Genomic DNA, 14,576 nt, shown 5'->3' with positions numbered 1-14,576 from the left:
ACATGGGTTCGTGTATGACTGGGTAATCGCTTTTCTGCCTATCATTCGGAAAGATATACATGAAGACACGCAAAACTCTTAAGGAGTTTCCACATAAAATCAAGTAAAATTTAATTTGTATCACATCTACTTTTACGCACCATAAAAAGTTACCATGACATACAATGATTGTCCTAAAGCCTTTTAAGCCTAATAACTTCACTAGTTAAGCACACAAAGTTAGTATATCTATCATTTTCCATGGTTGGATCATTTTCCATGGTTGGATCAATTTTCCGTTAAACTTCAAATAATCTTACAATACTAATAAAAGAAAATGTTTGAAGCTTAGGCGTCAAGACTATATTTCTTCTAATTCATAATATCTCATCTCATTCATTCTAGCTATTCATGGGTCATGGGTCTAAACCATTTTGTCAAGTGGGTTATAACATAGGATGGATTTTATTCATTATTGAATTAAGCTTCATTTTCATACCTGAGGTTTGACCAGTTATAAAACTTTAGTACCTTTTTAAAAATTTCTTGACGTTTTCATTAAAACCATGCTATTTTAGTACTTTTTGTTAACCACTCGTTTGTTTTTTCCATTAAATCTATATTAAATTAATTTATAAGTACTTTGAAAATCACAATTGAAATAAATGATCTAATTTATTTTTATTATTTGACAAATTCCATGTAATACACGGGTTCAAAAGCTAGTAGTCTAATAAATAAATATACGAAACCGGAAAATACCACTAAAAACATGTTTTTTATTCGGATTAAACGGATATCCGAATAATCTGAATTTTTTCAAATTCCATATCCGAATCCGAATTAGTTATTCGGATATTCGGATTGATCTGATCCGAATATCCGAATAAGAATTCAGATCGATTTATTTGGGTTTCGGTTTCGGTTCGGATTTCGGTTTTTTTCGGATTTCGGATTTCTTGAACTCCCCTAGTGTAAATGGTTTGACCGCTTTTGATGGTTATAATACAGTGTTTCAATATATTTTAATAATCTCAACTTAATGCAGTTGTCAATAATAATCCTGACTTTGAAAATAGTTGTCACTGGTCCCAACTTTCACACTAAATGTTTTCAAATAATATCCGAAAAATTTGAAAGTTGTAACAAACATTCAAATTGAACGATTTAAATTTCAAGGTTAATTAATCAATTAGGTTCATCAATTACAATTCAATTTTATCAAAAGATAAACAAACTTGTCAACAACAATAGGAGACGATGTATGATGACTGTGGATGGTGGTTTCGACGGTGGAAAAAATTGTTGTACGATGATGGATTGATAAATGGTGATCTTACAATACTAATAAAAGAAAATGTTTGAAGCTTAGGTGTCAAGCCTATATTTCTTCTAATTCCTAATATCTCATCTCATTTATTCTAGCTATTCATGGGTCATGGGTCTAAACCATTTAGTCAAGTGGGTTATAACATAGGATGGATTTTATTCATTATTGAATTAAGCTTCATTTTCATACCTGAGGTTTGACCAGTTATACAACTTTAGTACCTTTTTAAAAATTTATTGACGTTTTCATTAAAACCATGCTATTTTAGTACTTTTTGTTAACCACCCGTTTGTTTTTTCCATTAAATCTATATTAAATTAATTTATAAGTATTTTGAGAATCACAATTGAAATAAAGGATCTAATTTATTTTTATTATTTGACAAATTCCATGTAATACACGGGTTCAAAAGCTAGCAGTCTAATAAATATACGAAACCGGAAAATACCACTAAAAACATGTTTTTCATTCAGATTAAACGGATATCCGAATAATCTGAATAATCCAAATTTTTTCAAATTCCATGTCCGAATCCGAATTAGTTATTCGGATATTCGGATTGATCTGATCCAAATATCCGGATAAGAATTCGAATCGTTTTATTTGGGTTTCGGTTTCGGTTCGGATTTCGGTTTTTTTCGGATTTCGGATTTCTTGAACACCCCTAGTGTAAATGGTTTGACCGCTTTTGATGGTTATAATACAGTGTTTCGATATATTTTAATAATCTCAACTTAATGCAGTTGTCAATAATAATCATGACTTTGAAAATAGTTGTCACTGGTCCTAACTTTCACACTAAATACTTTCAAATATTTCAAATATCCGAAAAATTTGAAAGTTGTAACAAACATTCAAATTGAACGATTCAAATTTCAAGGTTAATTAATCAGTTAGGTTCATCAATTACAATTTCAATTTAATCAAAAGATAAACAAACTTGTCAACAACAATAGGAGACGATGTATGATGACTGTGGATGGTGGTTTCGACGGTGGACAAAATTGTTGTACGATGATGGATTGATAAATGGTGATGGTGAAGGTGGACCGAATCGATGGGAGCAGTGGATCAGGGTTGACGAAATTTACAATATTGTCATCGCGTGTTTTTTTGAAATCAACGGTGTAGGAACTCACATACGTAATGTACGCTTAGGGATTATTGTATTGGTTCATTTATCTATCTATACACACCGTTCCCTTTAATGTAACTCAATTTCCACAATATAGTTGACATTCGAGTCGTGTACTTTGTTTTGAGACACTATTCTTCGTATTATAGAAAATGAAAAACTTTTTGTAATTTTTTAGAGATATTTTTTAACTACTATTCTTTGAATTATATGAAAATGAACACATTTGTACATACATATATATTGGTCCCTTTAGTGTAACTAAATTTCCACAATATAATTGACATTCGTGTCGTGTACTTTGTTTTGAGATGTTATTCTTCGAATTATTGAAAATGAAAACTTTCGTACTTTTTAGAGATATTTTTGATCTACTATTCTTTGAATTATTGAAAATGAGAACATTTGTATTTCTAGAGAGATTTACTTTTTTGTGAGACGTTGATGATACATCCCTAATGCATAGGATGGCTAGTAATATATGCTACCATGCAAAGACGACAACTATGGGCCTGTTAACTTATCCGCATTAAGGTTTTGATTTAGGGATGTTTAAAAAAAAATTCTAAACCCGTATTCGAGTTATCCGAATCTCATATATCTAAATTTTCGGATTCAGATTGGATAGTAATTTTGAAAATTTTAAAACACTCAAAATATCTAAAATGTTTTATTTTCCAAAATATTATTAAATAATGAATATTTGTTAAAACTTTCATATATTCCGGATACTATTTGAAAAATATTGTGAGACGTTGACCATACATCCCTAGCCCACACTAACCATACTAACTTATCCACTTAGAAGTATGAGCCAATTAATTAACTTATCCACGTTAAAGTGTTCACTTAGAAGTGTTTAAAAGATTAAGAATCCGTATTTGAATTTTCGGATTCATAGGTGATTTTGAAAATTTTCGAACATTCGAGATATCCGAGATATTCAAAATTTTTTTTTTAATATTATTATATAATGAATACTTATTGCAAAATTCAAATAGTTTTTGGATATTTCTGATAAACTTTTGAATATTTTGGATAATTTGTGGAATATTCGGATAAATTTTTGATATTTCGGATAATGTAGGATATTTCAAATAAATTACAGATATCTTGGATAATTTTCGTAGATTTCGGATAATTACGATACCCGAAATACTCTTTTTAATTCTTAAATATCTTTCTAAAAGCTATTAAATAATTAATAATTAATAAATATTTAATACTAGTTAAGATAAACAATTGAACTATTTGGTTTAAAAGTTCTGATTACGTCACTGTTTACATGTTATCTTTTTTTTGAAACCGGTATAGTACACTAACCATACTAACAACAAATATTGTAACTTATTAGTGTATTGCTTCCTTTTTAATTGCTTTAAACACTACTCTACAACGACTGCTTTTTAAATGTACGATCAATTTATTATTTATTATATTTTACATAATTATTAAGTATTCTTTTTTTCATCAGTCACCCATACATACACATGTCTCGATCTAGTTCCATACTTTCATACATGTGTTTGACTAAGTTTTAGTTCCTACATTTTATTTCTATGACCCTCAATCAATTAAAAACTAAAATATATTCTCTCCGTCTCATTAAAAATGTCTATATATTTATTTTATTTGTTATACTACAAATGTTTATTTTGAAAATTTATTAGCTAATTTTAAAGTTTACCATTAAACACACACAACTAACATGAATAAATAATATTGATTGACCCAATTTTTAAAGGCATTATTGTCATTTTGTAAGCAAAGAATACAATAATTTAACATACCTTAAACTTTGTGTTTTTCAACTAAAACACTTTGATCAGGATGGAGGGAGTAAAATTTTACCTTATTTATGAAATTATTAGCTTCGAAGAATAGGTGCAAATGATCTACTTTTTAGACCACCAATTAGAAATTAATATATTCCCATTTTCAAAATCACGAGAGCTTATATATAGAGGTATTAATTCATGAACAATCAATCATCACTTCTTAGTTAATCTAATATTACAAACCCTTTGCTACTAACATGGATCCAAAAAAGCTTCACGTAGTAATAATCTCAAGCCCTGGCATGGGCCACTTAGTACCCGTACTATTACTTGCCAATCGTCTCGCCACCCATCATCACCTCCACGTCACCATCCTCGCAGTCACCACCCAAACATCACCCGTCGAATCACAACTCTTCGACTCCTACACCGACTCCTCCCACATCAACTTAATCAAAATCCCATTACCAGACATCTCCAACTCACTCCACCCAAATTACAACATCGTCACCCAACTAGCAATCATGATGCGGGCAGCCCGAAATAATATTCGGTCAACCCTCTCCGCCATGAGCCCGGTCCCACACGTCCTCATCGTTGACTTATTCTCTAGTGAATCACTTCCTATAGCCGATGAGTTTCACATGCAAAAGTATGTATATGTCCCATGCAATACACTTTTTACTGCTTTAACTATTTATTTACAAGTTCTTGATAAAGAGGTCAAAGGTCAATACGTTGACCACACCGAACCGCTTAGGATTCCCGGGTGTGTACCGATTCGGTGTAAAGACGTGCCTGACCCGATGCTAGACAGGAACACCCGACAGTACCATGAGTATGTTCGGATGGGGGTCGATTTTACGACTTTATCCGATGGGATTTTGATAAATACATGGGAAGATTTGGATGAGACATCACTTGATGCGTTAAGGAACAACGCTATTTTGCGATCTGTTGTGAAGGTTCCGGTTTATGATATTGGACCTTTGAGTAGAGAGGTAGACCCGCCAGGTTCAGAGGGAAATAAAGTAATCGAGTGGCTTGACATGCAACCGTTGGAATCCGTGCTTTTTGTATCATTTGGGAGTGGAGGGACACTCTCTGCTGACCAGATAACCGAGCTGGCTTGGGGTTTGGAGTTGAGCGGAGAAAGATTTGTGTGGATAATACGTCCACCAACTGGCAGTGTCAAGGACGGTACATTCTTTAACTCTGGATCCGGTCCAGATGGATGTCTAGAGTTTCTTCCAGAAGGTTTTTTGGACCGGACCCAAAACCAGGGTTTAATCATCCCATTATGGGGACCACAGGTGACAATATTAAACCATAAATCTGTTGGTGGGTTTTTGACACACTGTGGATTAAACTCGATATACGAAAGCATTAGAGGTGGGGTGCCGATGATTGCATGGCCATTGTACGCAGAGCAGAGACTAAACGCCACCCTTTTGGTGGAAAAGCTCGAGGTGGCGGTCCGGCCTGAGGTGTTGCCGGCGGAAAAAGACATAGGAAGAGAGGAGATAGAGAAGATGGTGAAGAGTTTGATGAAGGGTGAAGAAGGAACTACAATGAGGAAGAAAGTGAGATCATTAAGGGAAAGTGGTAATCAAGCGTTAATGGTTAATGGATCTTCGTATAGATCAATGTTGGAGTTTACCACTTGTTGCGAAGTTAAGATCTAATAGTGTTTAAAAAAAGCTATCATATTAATTTCTTGTATCGTTTTCATATGTTATTGTGTATGTGTTACTTAAACCATCTTTGCGTGTATCTTTAATATCATCTTTTAATAAATTACAATGTTTTTTTTTTATGTTTCAGTTTCACTAAATTATGAACCGAGTCTTTTTTAAAAAATGACTTTCACACCCCATCTTATATTTGAAAAATTATATATTTCTTTTCCATACAATCATCTGCACCCCGTAGTTTTTAGTGTTTTAAGAACTAATCTAATATTATATAAATACATAAAATAAAATTAGAAGTATGTTAGGTTTCTTAAACATATAAAGTTTAATACAAATAATAACAAAATAATTTAAACTATTGCACAAACACATATTAAAGAATTAAAAGAATACACAAATATGTTAAACAGGTCTATTTAGCTAAACATGTTCACTAACTCGACGAGAAACCGTCCGAAATTAATTAGACTAAAACAAAACCCGCAGGTTTCGTATCAGTTCCACACCCATACAAATTACGTGTAAGAAGCCAAACATCGATCTAAGGCATCAAAGCCACAAATAACAAAACTACGCCATATCAAGAACTCGAAACAAATTTAAAATTGAATATAACAAGAGCAACATCTAAAAAAATAAATAAAAGGTATAATAAACTGCAACAATTTCATATTCAACAATTTTATCTTCAGAATGATGATGACCTACTTCTTTTCACAATATCACGGAAAGATTTGTCAGTTGGCATCAACAACCTATAAACAAATGCTCCAGCCACCGCTCCAGTGATTGGACCAAAGATATAAACCCAAATTCCGGTGTACTTCCCCAACACAATGGCTGGTCCAAGAGTTCTTGCTGGATTCATTGATGCTCCAGTAACCGGCCTGAAAATAGTTATTTTCCATTTAATATATAACCTCAAAAGGTTTAATTATAATTTTTTAATTTATTTTTTCTTGAAAGACAAATATGTTTTAGTCGATAAGACTTGACTTAATGACCTTCAAATACTTAAAACATTTAAGATAATTTGTCTCTCTCACTAAGTCATCAAACCTAGGACCAAAAAAAGTTTAATTGTGTAAGTTAAATCTGGGACGTAGGTGCTACAAATGAAAAAAAAACTGTTTTCAGCAAACTTTTTACTTAATTCTTGTTTTAATAAATATGTTTTTAATTATGCTACTTTATTTATTTATTTTTGTCTTAACATATGCCTTTTGTTTTCTAAGTATGTTATTCTTTTATAAATAATATGTTATTTTTTTGGGACTTACTAATTTATGTTACGTACTAATTGCTTTTATCATTGATACCAACATAATTCTCGTCAATTAACCGCCGTAACATGTGAGTTTTTTTTCTTTGTAGTATGCTAACGTTTTGTATTTTAGAGTCGACGAACTATTTTGTGGTTTAGTCCGATGTCGTTGCCTTATAACAACTGAATTCAAGTCAACTCGAAACCACACCGCGCGGGTTTTACTAACTATAGGGACACCACTAGTATTCTAGGAGTTTACTGATTTATCGTTTGATTTTTTTGTAATTACCATGATAAACTTAATCGATATCGATCGAATTTGCGTCGTTGCAACATGCCTGGTTTATAATAACTTAAAAAACAAATTAATAATCAAAGAATTACCCTGCCACGAAGACATTTAACATAATCGTCATTCCAACTATAATCCCTGCATGGTTTCTTGTCTGCAATATTAAACAATAAATTTGTAACAAATAATAATAATATCTCTGACTTAAATTAACAACATACAGTACATACCGCTCGATCATCAATGGAAGCCCCCGAGATAACAAACATTAGGATAAAAGTAATGACAGCCTCAACAACAAATGCTTGTCCAAATGAACCCGACGGTATGGTTCCAAAGAACGCATCCGAGTCACATTCACAACTAACGTTAATGTTATGCTTCCAAGGATTGATCCCAACATTTGTGACACTATATAAAAAGGCACCTGCGTTGCATATAAAGACGAGATTCAGATTTTGAACCGCTTTTAAGTTAACATGTTTAAGTATACTTATTCAACACAATATATAAAACTTCATCAACTATATAAAAGATTAGTCCAAAACTTTTAACATCATTTATGTACCTCTTTAAATGGACACAATCCCAAAAGAGCCAAGGTAATGGTAACAGCAGGGTTAAAGTGCGCCCCGGAGACATGGCCTAGAGTGTATATCATAGCCATAACTATTAAGGCCCAGGTAACACAGACTCCCGGAAAAGTTACAGTGCGGCCATAGAGGACGTTAACTACCACCGATCCACAACCCGCAAAGATAATACAATATGTGCCAATGAGTTCTGCTAATAACTGTATACCACAATGAAACCCACAATGTTAAATATAAAAATTGGATTTTAATAATACAAACTCTGACCCTATGGCATATTGTTTGCTGACTCATAATAACTTATATCGACAATGTGACATGACACTCTTAACTTTCATTTTTGTGGCAAAAGGCAATCTCATTGTTTTAAAAGTGAAAATAAGAAGCGTAATTGTCCACATTGTCAGTATGTAATATTATTAACCAATACGTTATAATTTGTATCATTGTCTTAATTGTGTATAATCACATTTAAATAAATTTGACATAAGTTGCATTCATACTAATTATCAATATACCTTTTGAGCTAAATGGACTTTATGATTTGTTGACATACTCAATGTAATGTTGCCTTTTTCCATGGCCGAAAGTTGTGAATCTGTACCGTCGTTCATCGTTGGTCAGTGGAAATAGTTTTCGAAAAATGAAGAAACTAAGATCAGGATCTAGAGTATACTGTGTGTTGCAAGGTGGTGCAATGTGTAAAATGTGCTTATTATATGTTTTTTGATGACTGATGATACTTATATAAAGGGGAAGAATCACAAGTGGATGATGATAATGAATTGGTTTGTTTTTGTTTCCTTGAATCAAAAGTTTGAAAGCTGATACATAAGTTATAACTAAAATATATTTTTATAAATAAATAAGTAAAATAGTAGTTACATCGAAACAGAAGCCAAACGGGCAGCAAGCTGCGCTGCTACCCTCCTTTGAATTGCAAAACCCAAACTAAAATTAAAAGTATGTTTTGGTTTATTGTTTTTACTTTGTTATTTATATCTCGGTTTATTCTACATGTCATTTATAATAAAATTAGTCTTCGTACAGTGGCGGATCCAGAAATTTTTTCCAGTGGGCTCACTGTTCGAGCGGTTCAACAGTTCCTTTGGATCGGTTTGACAGTTGGGATCGGTTAACGTTTATCACATTATAAAAATATGATGCAATAACAAAAACAAACATCATCCTTAGAAACTTAAAAACATATTTTAAATTCGATAGTCTTTTCGAATAAAAAAAATACTTTATACTTGTTCTCTACAAATTTTCATCTTTTAAATACACCTACTAGCATTACATCTTCGACCGAAAAATATTGAAAGAACTTCCTTTCAATAACAAATGCAAAAAACATATACATCACTTAGGATAGGAAGGCGGTGTCCCGTGTTACAACTAAAGTAATCATAACTTTTTCAAGTTAAAATGTTTTTAACTATATTATAAGTGTACTAATATAGCAATTTGGTTACTTTCGGTATCTCCTTACACAAACTTATTTTGTTAATATTCAAATTTAATGTTAGTTTAGTTATAAGTGTACTAATTTAGCAATTTGATTCCTTACACATCGCTGTAACAAGGAATCGAACCTAGATCCTTACAATAGAATAACGGCATGTTTACCACCAAAGCATTGATCCACTTTGTGTATGGGTTCATTCATAAAGTGTCACACCCCGACTTAGGGCCTAGGCGTGTGACCACAAGTTGGTACCTGTTTTGTAAATATATCAGAGTTTATGCGTTAACTTTAGCGGAAGACTTTAGGTTGAATATAATATTAATTTACATTGAAAATTTACTCGGGAATTAAATACCCGAGTATTGGTTTACAAAAGATATGTTTTCATATTACAAGGATTATATATAAAAAACGGAGCCATCTTGTACGCGCTTCTATCTTCATATAGACTCAAATCCTTGCTAATGCTACTTAAACTTAATTACCTGCAATGGGTTGGAAAAAAAATACGTCAGCTATATGCTGGTGAACACGTATGACTCAATAAAACATTTTGAATGACGATTACAATACAAATGTAGTTTTCTTGACAATCTCAGCGGAAGTATTTCTACTTCCGGTACATGTACCACTGCCCTACACACACAACGGTATTCCCCGAGCCAACGGCCCTGAACTGAGAACTGGTCATGACCGTTTAAGCTCGCGGCTTCATTGCCTTTGATTGATTGATTGAGCTTTAACAGTTATGTTTGGATCCAGACACATGCGTATTCGGTTTGAGTTGATTTTATTCTCTACTTTGTATTATAACGTTTTAGAGATTTCATTATCTCATGTAGACATTGATTGACTCGTTAAGACAAACACCCGTTCGTCTTATTGAGTATAAACATGTTTTGACTGATTGAAAAGGTTAACGTATTCACGTTATAAAATGTTTGAACGTATTCACCTGTACCGTCGGTGTTGATAACCCTGACTGACTGATTGATTGATTGTGAATGATACTTAACCTATACACGAATAGGTTTGTATGAATGATTTGAATGATGTTAAGCTATGATTGAAAGCTTAACCTTGAAATCGTTTATCTTTGATTGTGATTGAAAACACTTGGTATTATGTGACGTTTGATATAGCATGCTTTGGCCTAATAGGTTCTATCACGTTGGTAAGTTTCTCCAGGTAAGTAAACGGGTCCCTCTGTTGATTGGGATTTATGCGAATTACTTTTCTGTGAACGTACTAAATCACATATTTCTATTGGTAATCCGTAGATATAGCGTGTTACTTTGTTGATTTCGGGAGTAACCAGATGAGGCACGATTCTACAGTATTGAAGGAACTTGGTGTTGTATTCCTTGAGATTAGTTCCCACAACCTTGTGGTTCCAAAGCTTAGTCTGAATCTGATCCATTTCATTGATCGGACAGAATTTCTTCAATACCATAGCCTTGAATGTTTCCCAGTCTAGATTGTATAGGTTGTCTCTACCCTTGACCCCAATTAGGGTATTCCACCATTCCAACGCCTCTCCTTTGAACATCTGGGAGGTATACTGAACTTTCTCTCTTTCAGTGCCTTGCTTATTAGCACTATCGATTCCATCTCTTCCAACCATCGGAGGGTATTAATCACACCTTTATCCCCATGAAATTCTTTGGGGTTATAGACTTTAAATACTTTGAAATCACAACCTTCATGAATCTTGAGTTTCTTTGTTTTCTCATTTAGGTTGTTTTCAGCAGTCGAGCTTTCATCACTCGTTTCTTTCTTTTTCGGTTCCTTTTCTTTCTTACTTTCTTTCTTTTCCGGTTCTTTCTTGGATTCTTTCTTTGATTCTCTTTTCGAATTAACCGTTTCACTTCTACTTGCTCTTTTATTAGATTGAGAGGTAGTACGGCTAGGATCATTTTTCAATATTTCGTAAATTGGGTTTACGGCCTCTTTAATCAAATCGCGAATACCAAGTACGTAATCCTTTGGTATCGCTTGAATATTTTCCTCGGTGGCTTTTTCTTGTAAAATTTCCTCAATTGTCTTTCCTTTATTGTTTACTTGAGTTTCTGGATTAGTATTTGCTTTAGACATGCTGTTACATGAATAAAACAAAATTTTAGGAAAAGTCACACCTTAAATTACATTATTTTATCTTACAAGAAAAAGATTACAACAACTAGTACACAACAACGAGTTCTAATCCTTAATCCATTTTGTAACAAGATTTTTCATCTTGTCACATTTCTTAGCTATCTTTCTCCCAATTTTCTTTTTGTCCACTATCTCATTCCTCAGCTCGTCAATCACTGCATTAGGCGGGTTCGGATATCCCGTTGGTGAGGATGCGGCTGGGAAGAGATAAGCATTTTCCTTGGGATAAAGATGCGGATTAGCAACGTATGCATGCATTTCTTCATCGGGAATATTGTTGGTATAAAATTCCTCGATAAGATTTGCCTCCTCTCGAATTTCTTTTGCTTTTTGTGTAATAGAAGGTCTTGATCCTAAGTATGAAGGGAAGTAAGGATTCTCATTCTCTTCTTCCTCTTCGGGATCCTCATCCGATTCATAAGTATTCTTGATTAGTTTGTGACTGGGTTCTACAGATGATGGTGGGGTCTCGTATTGATAGTTCAATGGTGGTGATCCAAATTGCCACCTCCTTTGATCAGAGTGACAATTCATCCAGCTTGATGATTCCGATTCAGTTTCCTGCTTGATTTTACTCTGCACCTCCTGTTCCTCGGAAGGATGGTATGTTGGAATGTCGGAGGGGTAATACTGGGGAACGTTGTCCTCCGTATTGTCAGAGATTTCGATTGGACATTGTTGACTGCCTGGGAGATACACGGGTTGGCTCCCATACGATAACATCGGTTTGATTGGTTGATTATGATTGAAAAAGCTAGTATAATAACTATTGCTACTCTCCATATCGGATGGATCGTAATTGATTGTCGGTTTTGATCGAATGGCTACTCGGTGTCTGCGACCAAAGTAGTTAATATAAGACATCTGCACTTTTAGTTATATTAGGGATATGAGGTTTACCAATCCTATCTTATCCCTACAAGTAATAATAATCATAATAATGGTTAAAGCCTAGGTACTAATGTTTAATACCTAATTCGCTGAAACCGATGGCTCTGATACCAACCTGTCACACCCCGACTTAGGGCCTAGGCATGTGACCACAAGTTGGTACCTGTTTTGTAAATATATCAGAGTTTATGCGTTAACTTTAGCGGAAGACTTTAGGTTGAATATAATATTAATTTACATTGAAAATTTACTCGGGAATTAAATACCCGAGTATTGGTTTACAAAAGATATGTTTTCATATTACAAGGATTATATATCAAAAACGGAGCCATCTTGTACGCGCTTCTATCTTCATATAGACTCCAATCCTTGCTAATGCTACTTAAACTTAATTACCTGCAATGGGTTGGAAAAAAAATACGTCAGCTATATGCTGGTGAACACGTATGACTCAATAAAACATTTTGAATGACGATTACAATACAAATGTAGTTTTCTTGACAATCTCAGCGGAAGTATTTCTACTTCCGGTACATGTACCACTGCCCTACACACACAACGGTATTCCCCGAGCCAACGGCCCTGAACTGAGAACTGGTCATGACCGTTTAAGCTCGTGGCTTCATTGCCTTTGATTGATTGATTGAGCTTTAACAGTTATGTTTGGATCCAGACACATGCGTACTCGGTCTGAGTTGATTTTATTATCTACTTTTTATTATAACGTTTTAGAGATTTCATTATCTCATGTAGACATTGATTGACTCGTTAAGACAAACACCCGTTCGTCTTATTGAGTATAAACATGTTTTGACTGATTGAAAAGGTTAACGTATTCACGTTATAAAAGGTTTGAACGTATTCACCTGTACCGTCGGTGTTGATAACCCTGACTGACTGATTGATTGATTGTGAATGATACTTAACCTATACACGAATAGGTTTGTATGAATGATTTGAATGATGTTAAGCTATGATTGAAAGCTTAACCTTGAAATCGTTTATCTTTGATTGTGATTGAAAACACTTGGTTTTATGTGACGTTTGATATAGCATGCTTTGGCCTAATAGGTTCTATCACGTTGGTAAGTTTCTCCAGGTAAGTAAACGGGTCCCTCGGTTGATTGGGATTTATGCGAATTACTTTTCCTTAGGCAAGAAACTTACTACTAGTGATATCCCCCTTCCAGTTACTACAAGCCCGTCAAAATATATCTTTTGTTTGACATTACTTCATCATGAAGTAACGTTTATTAAAACATGATTGTGAATGAATGTTTATAAAATACGATCAAGGTTAAAGACCATAGCCTCGATTAATAGTCTAAGCTATAATTCAAATAACTTAAACGTAAATCCTACCTTAGATTGGATGCTTAGACTGATAATACGATAAGGCAGGACTTGATCTACTCGCTTATGTGATTGCTAGCTTAATTCCCACTTCGTTTCTTGCACGAATTACGAGAAAACAACACGTCGGCTTGTTACGGCAACGGGGCACGCCTAACGAGGTTATGTGTGTGTAATTGGAGGTGAAAATGGGATGAATGGAGCTCATGCCCGTCACTCCCCTTTTATAGGCGATTCTGGGCCCCGTAGCGTACCGCGCCCGGTCCTTTGGCACTGGTCGCGTACCGCGACGCCGTCGTTTTACACCGCCTTATGCGGTGGTGACACGTGGCCTGTCATATTGCGCCACGTGTCGATATGGTGTTGACGCGTGTCCGATGACTCAGCAACCCCATCGCGCTACGCGATGGGTTATTTGGTACCCCATCGCGTACCGCGATGGGAGGATATTTTCAGAATTTACAGTTTAGCCCCTACACTTACAAAAGTTAGTATTTTAGGCCAAAACCTATAGGGTTTGAGACGTGGTGTTACATAAAGTATATGTGGGTTCATACTCATATTTTATATAGGTATTCTATATAAAATCCGAAACTCAGTGGGTTCCCGTGAACCCGCACCCATGTGCATAGATCCGCCCCT

General features: G+C 34.3%; 1 protein-coding gene across 1 annotated transcript; it reads left to right on the top strand.

Annotated features, from left to right (window-relative positions):
* The first annotated feature begins 4,344 nt into the window (after positions 1 to 4,344).
* Positions 4,345 to 6,035, top strand: LOC143578077 (anthocyanidin 3-O-glucosyltransferase 5-like). Its single transcript, XM_077061742.1, has one exon. The coding sequence runs from the start codon at positions 4,480 to 4,482 to the stop codon at positions 5,905 to 5,907; it is 1,428 nt and encodes a 475-aa protein (XP_076917857.1). The 5' UTR covers positions 4,345 to 4,479; the 3' UTR covers positions 5,908 to 6,035.
* Positions 6,036 to 14,576: the final 8,541 nt, after the last annotated feature.

The sequence above is a fragment of the Bidens hawaiensis genome, unplaced genomic scaffold, assembly GCF_021521415.1.
Source record: "Bidens hawaiensis isolate Kalapana, Puna unplaced genomic scaffold, B.hawaiensis_p1.1 tig00029009_1, whole genome shotgun sequence".
Lineage (NCBI taxonomy): Eukaryota > Viridiplantae > Streptophyta > Magnoliopsida > Asterales > Asteraceae > Bidens > Bidens hawaiensis.
The sequence above is the reverse complement of the archived record's forward strand: the minus strand, read 5'-3'. Positions and strand labels throughout refer to the sequence as shown.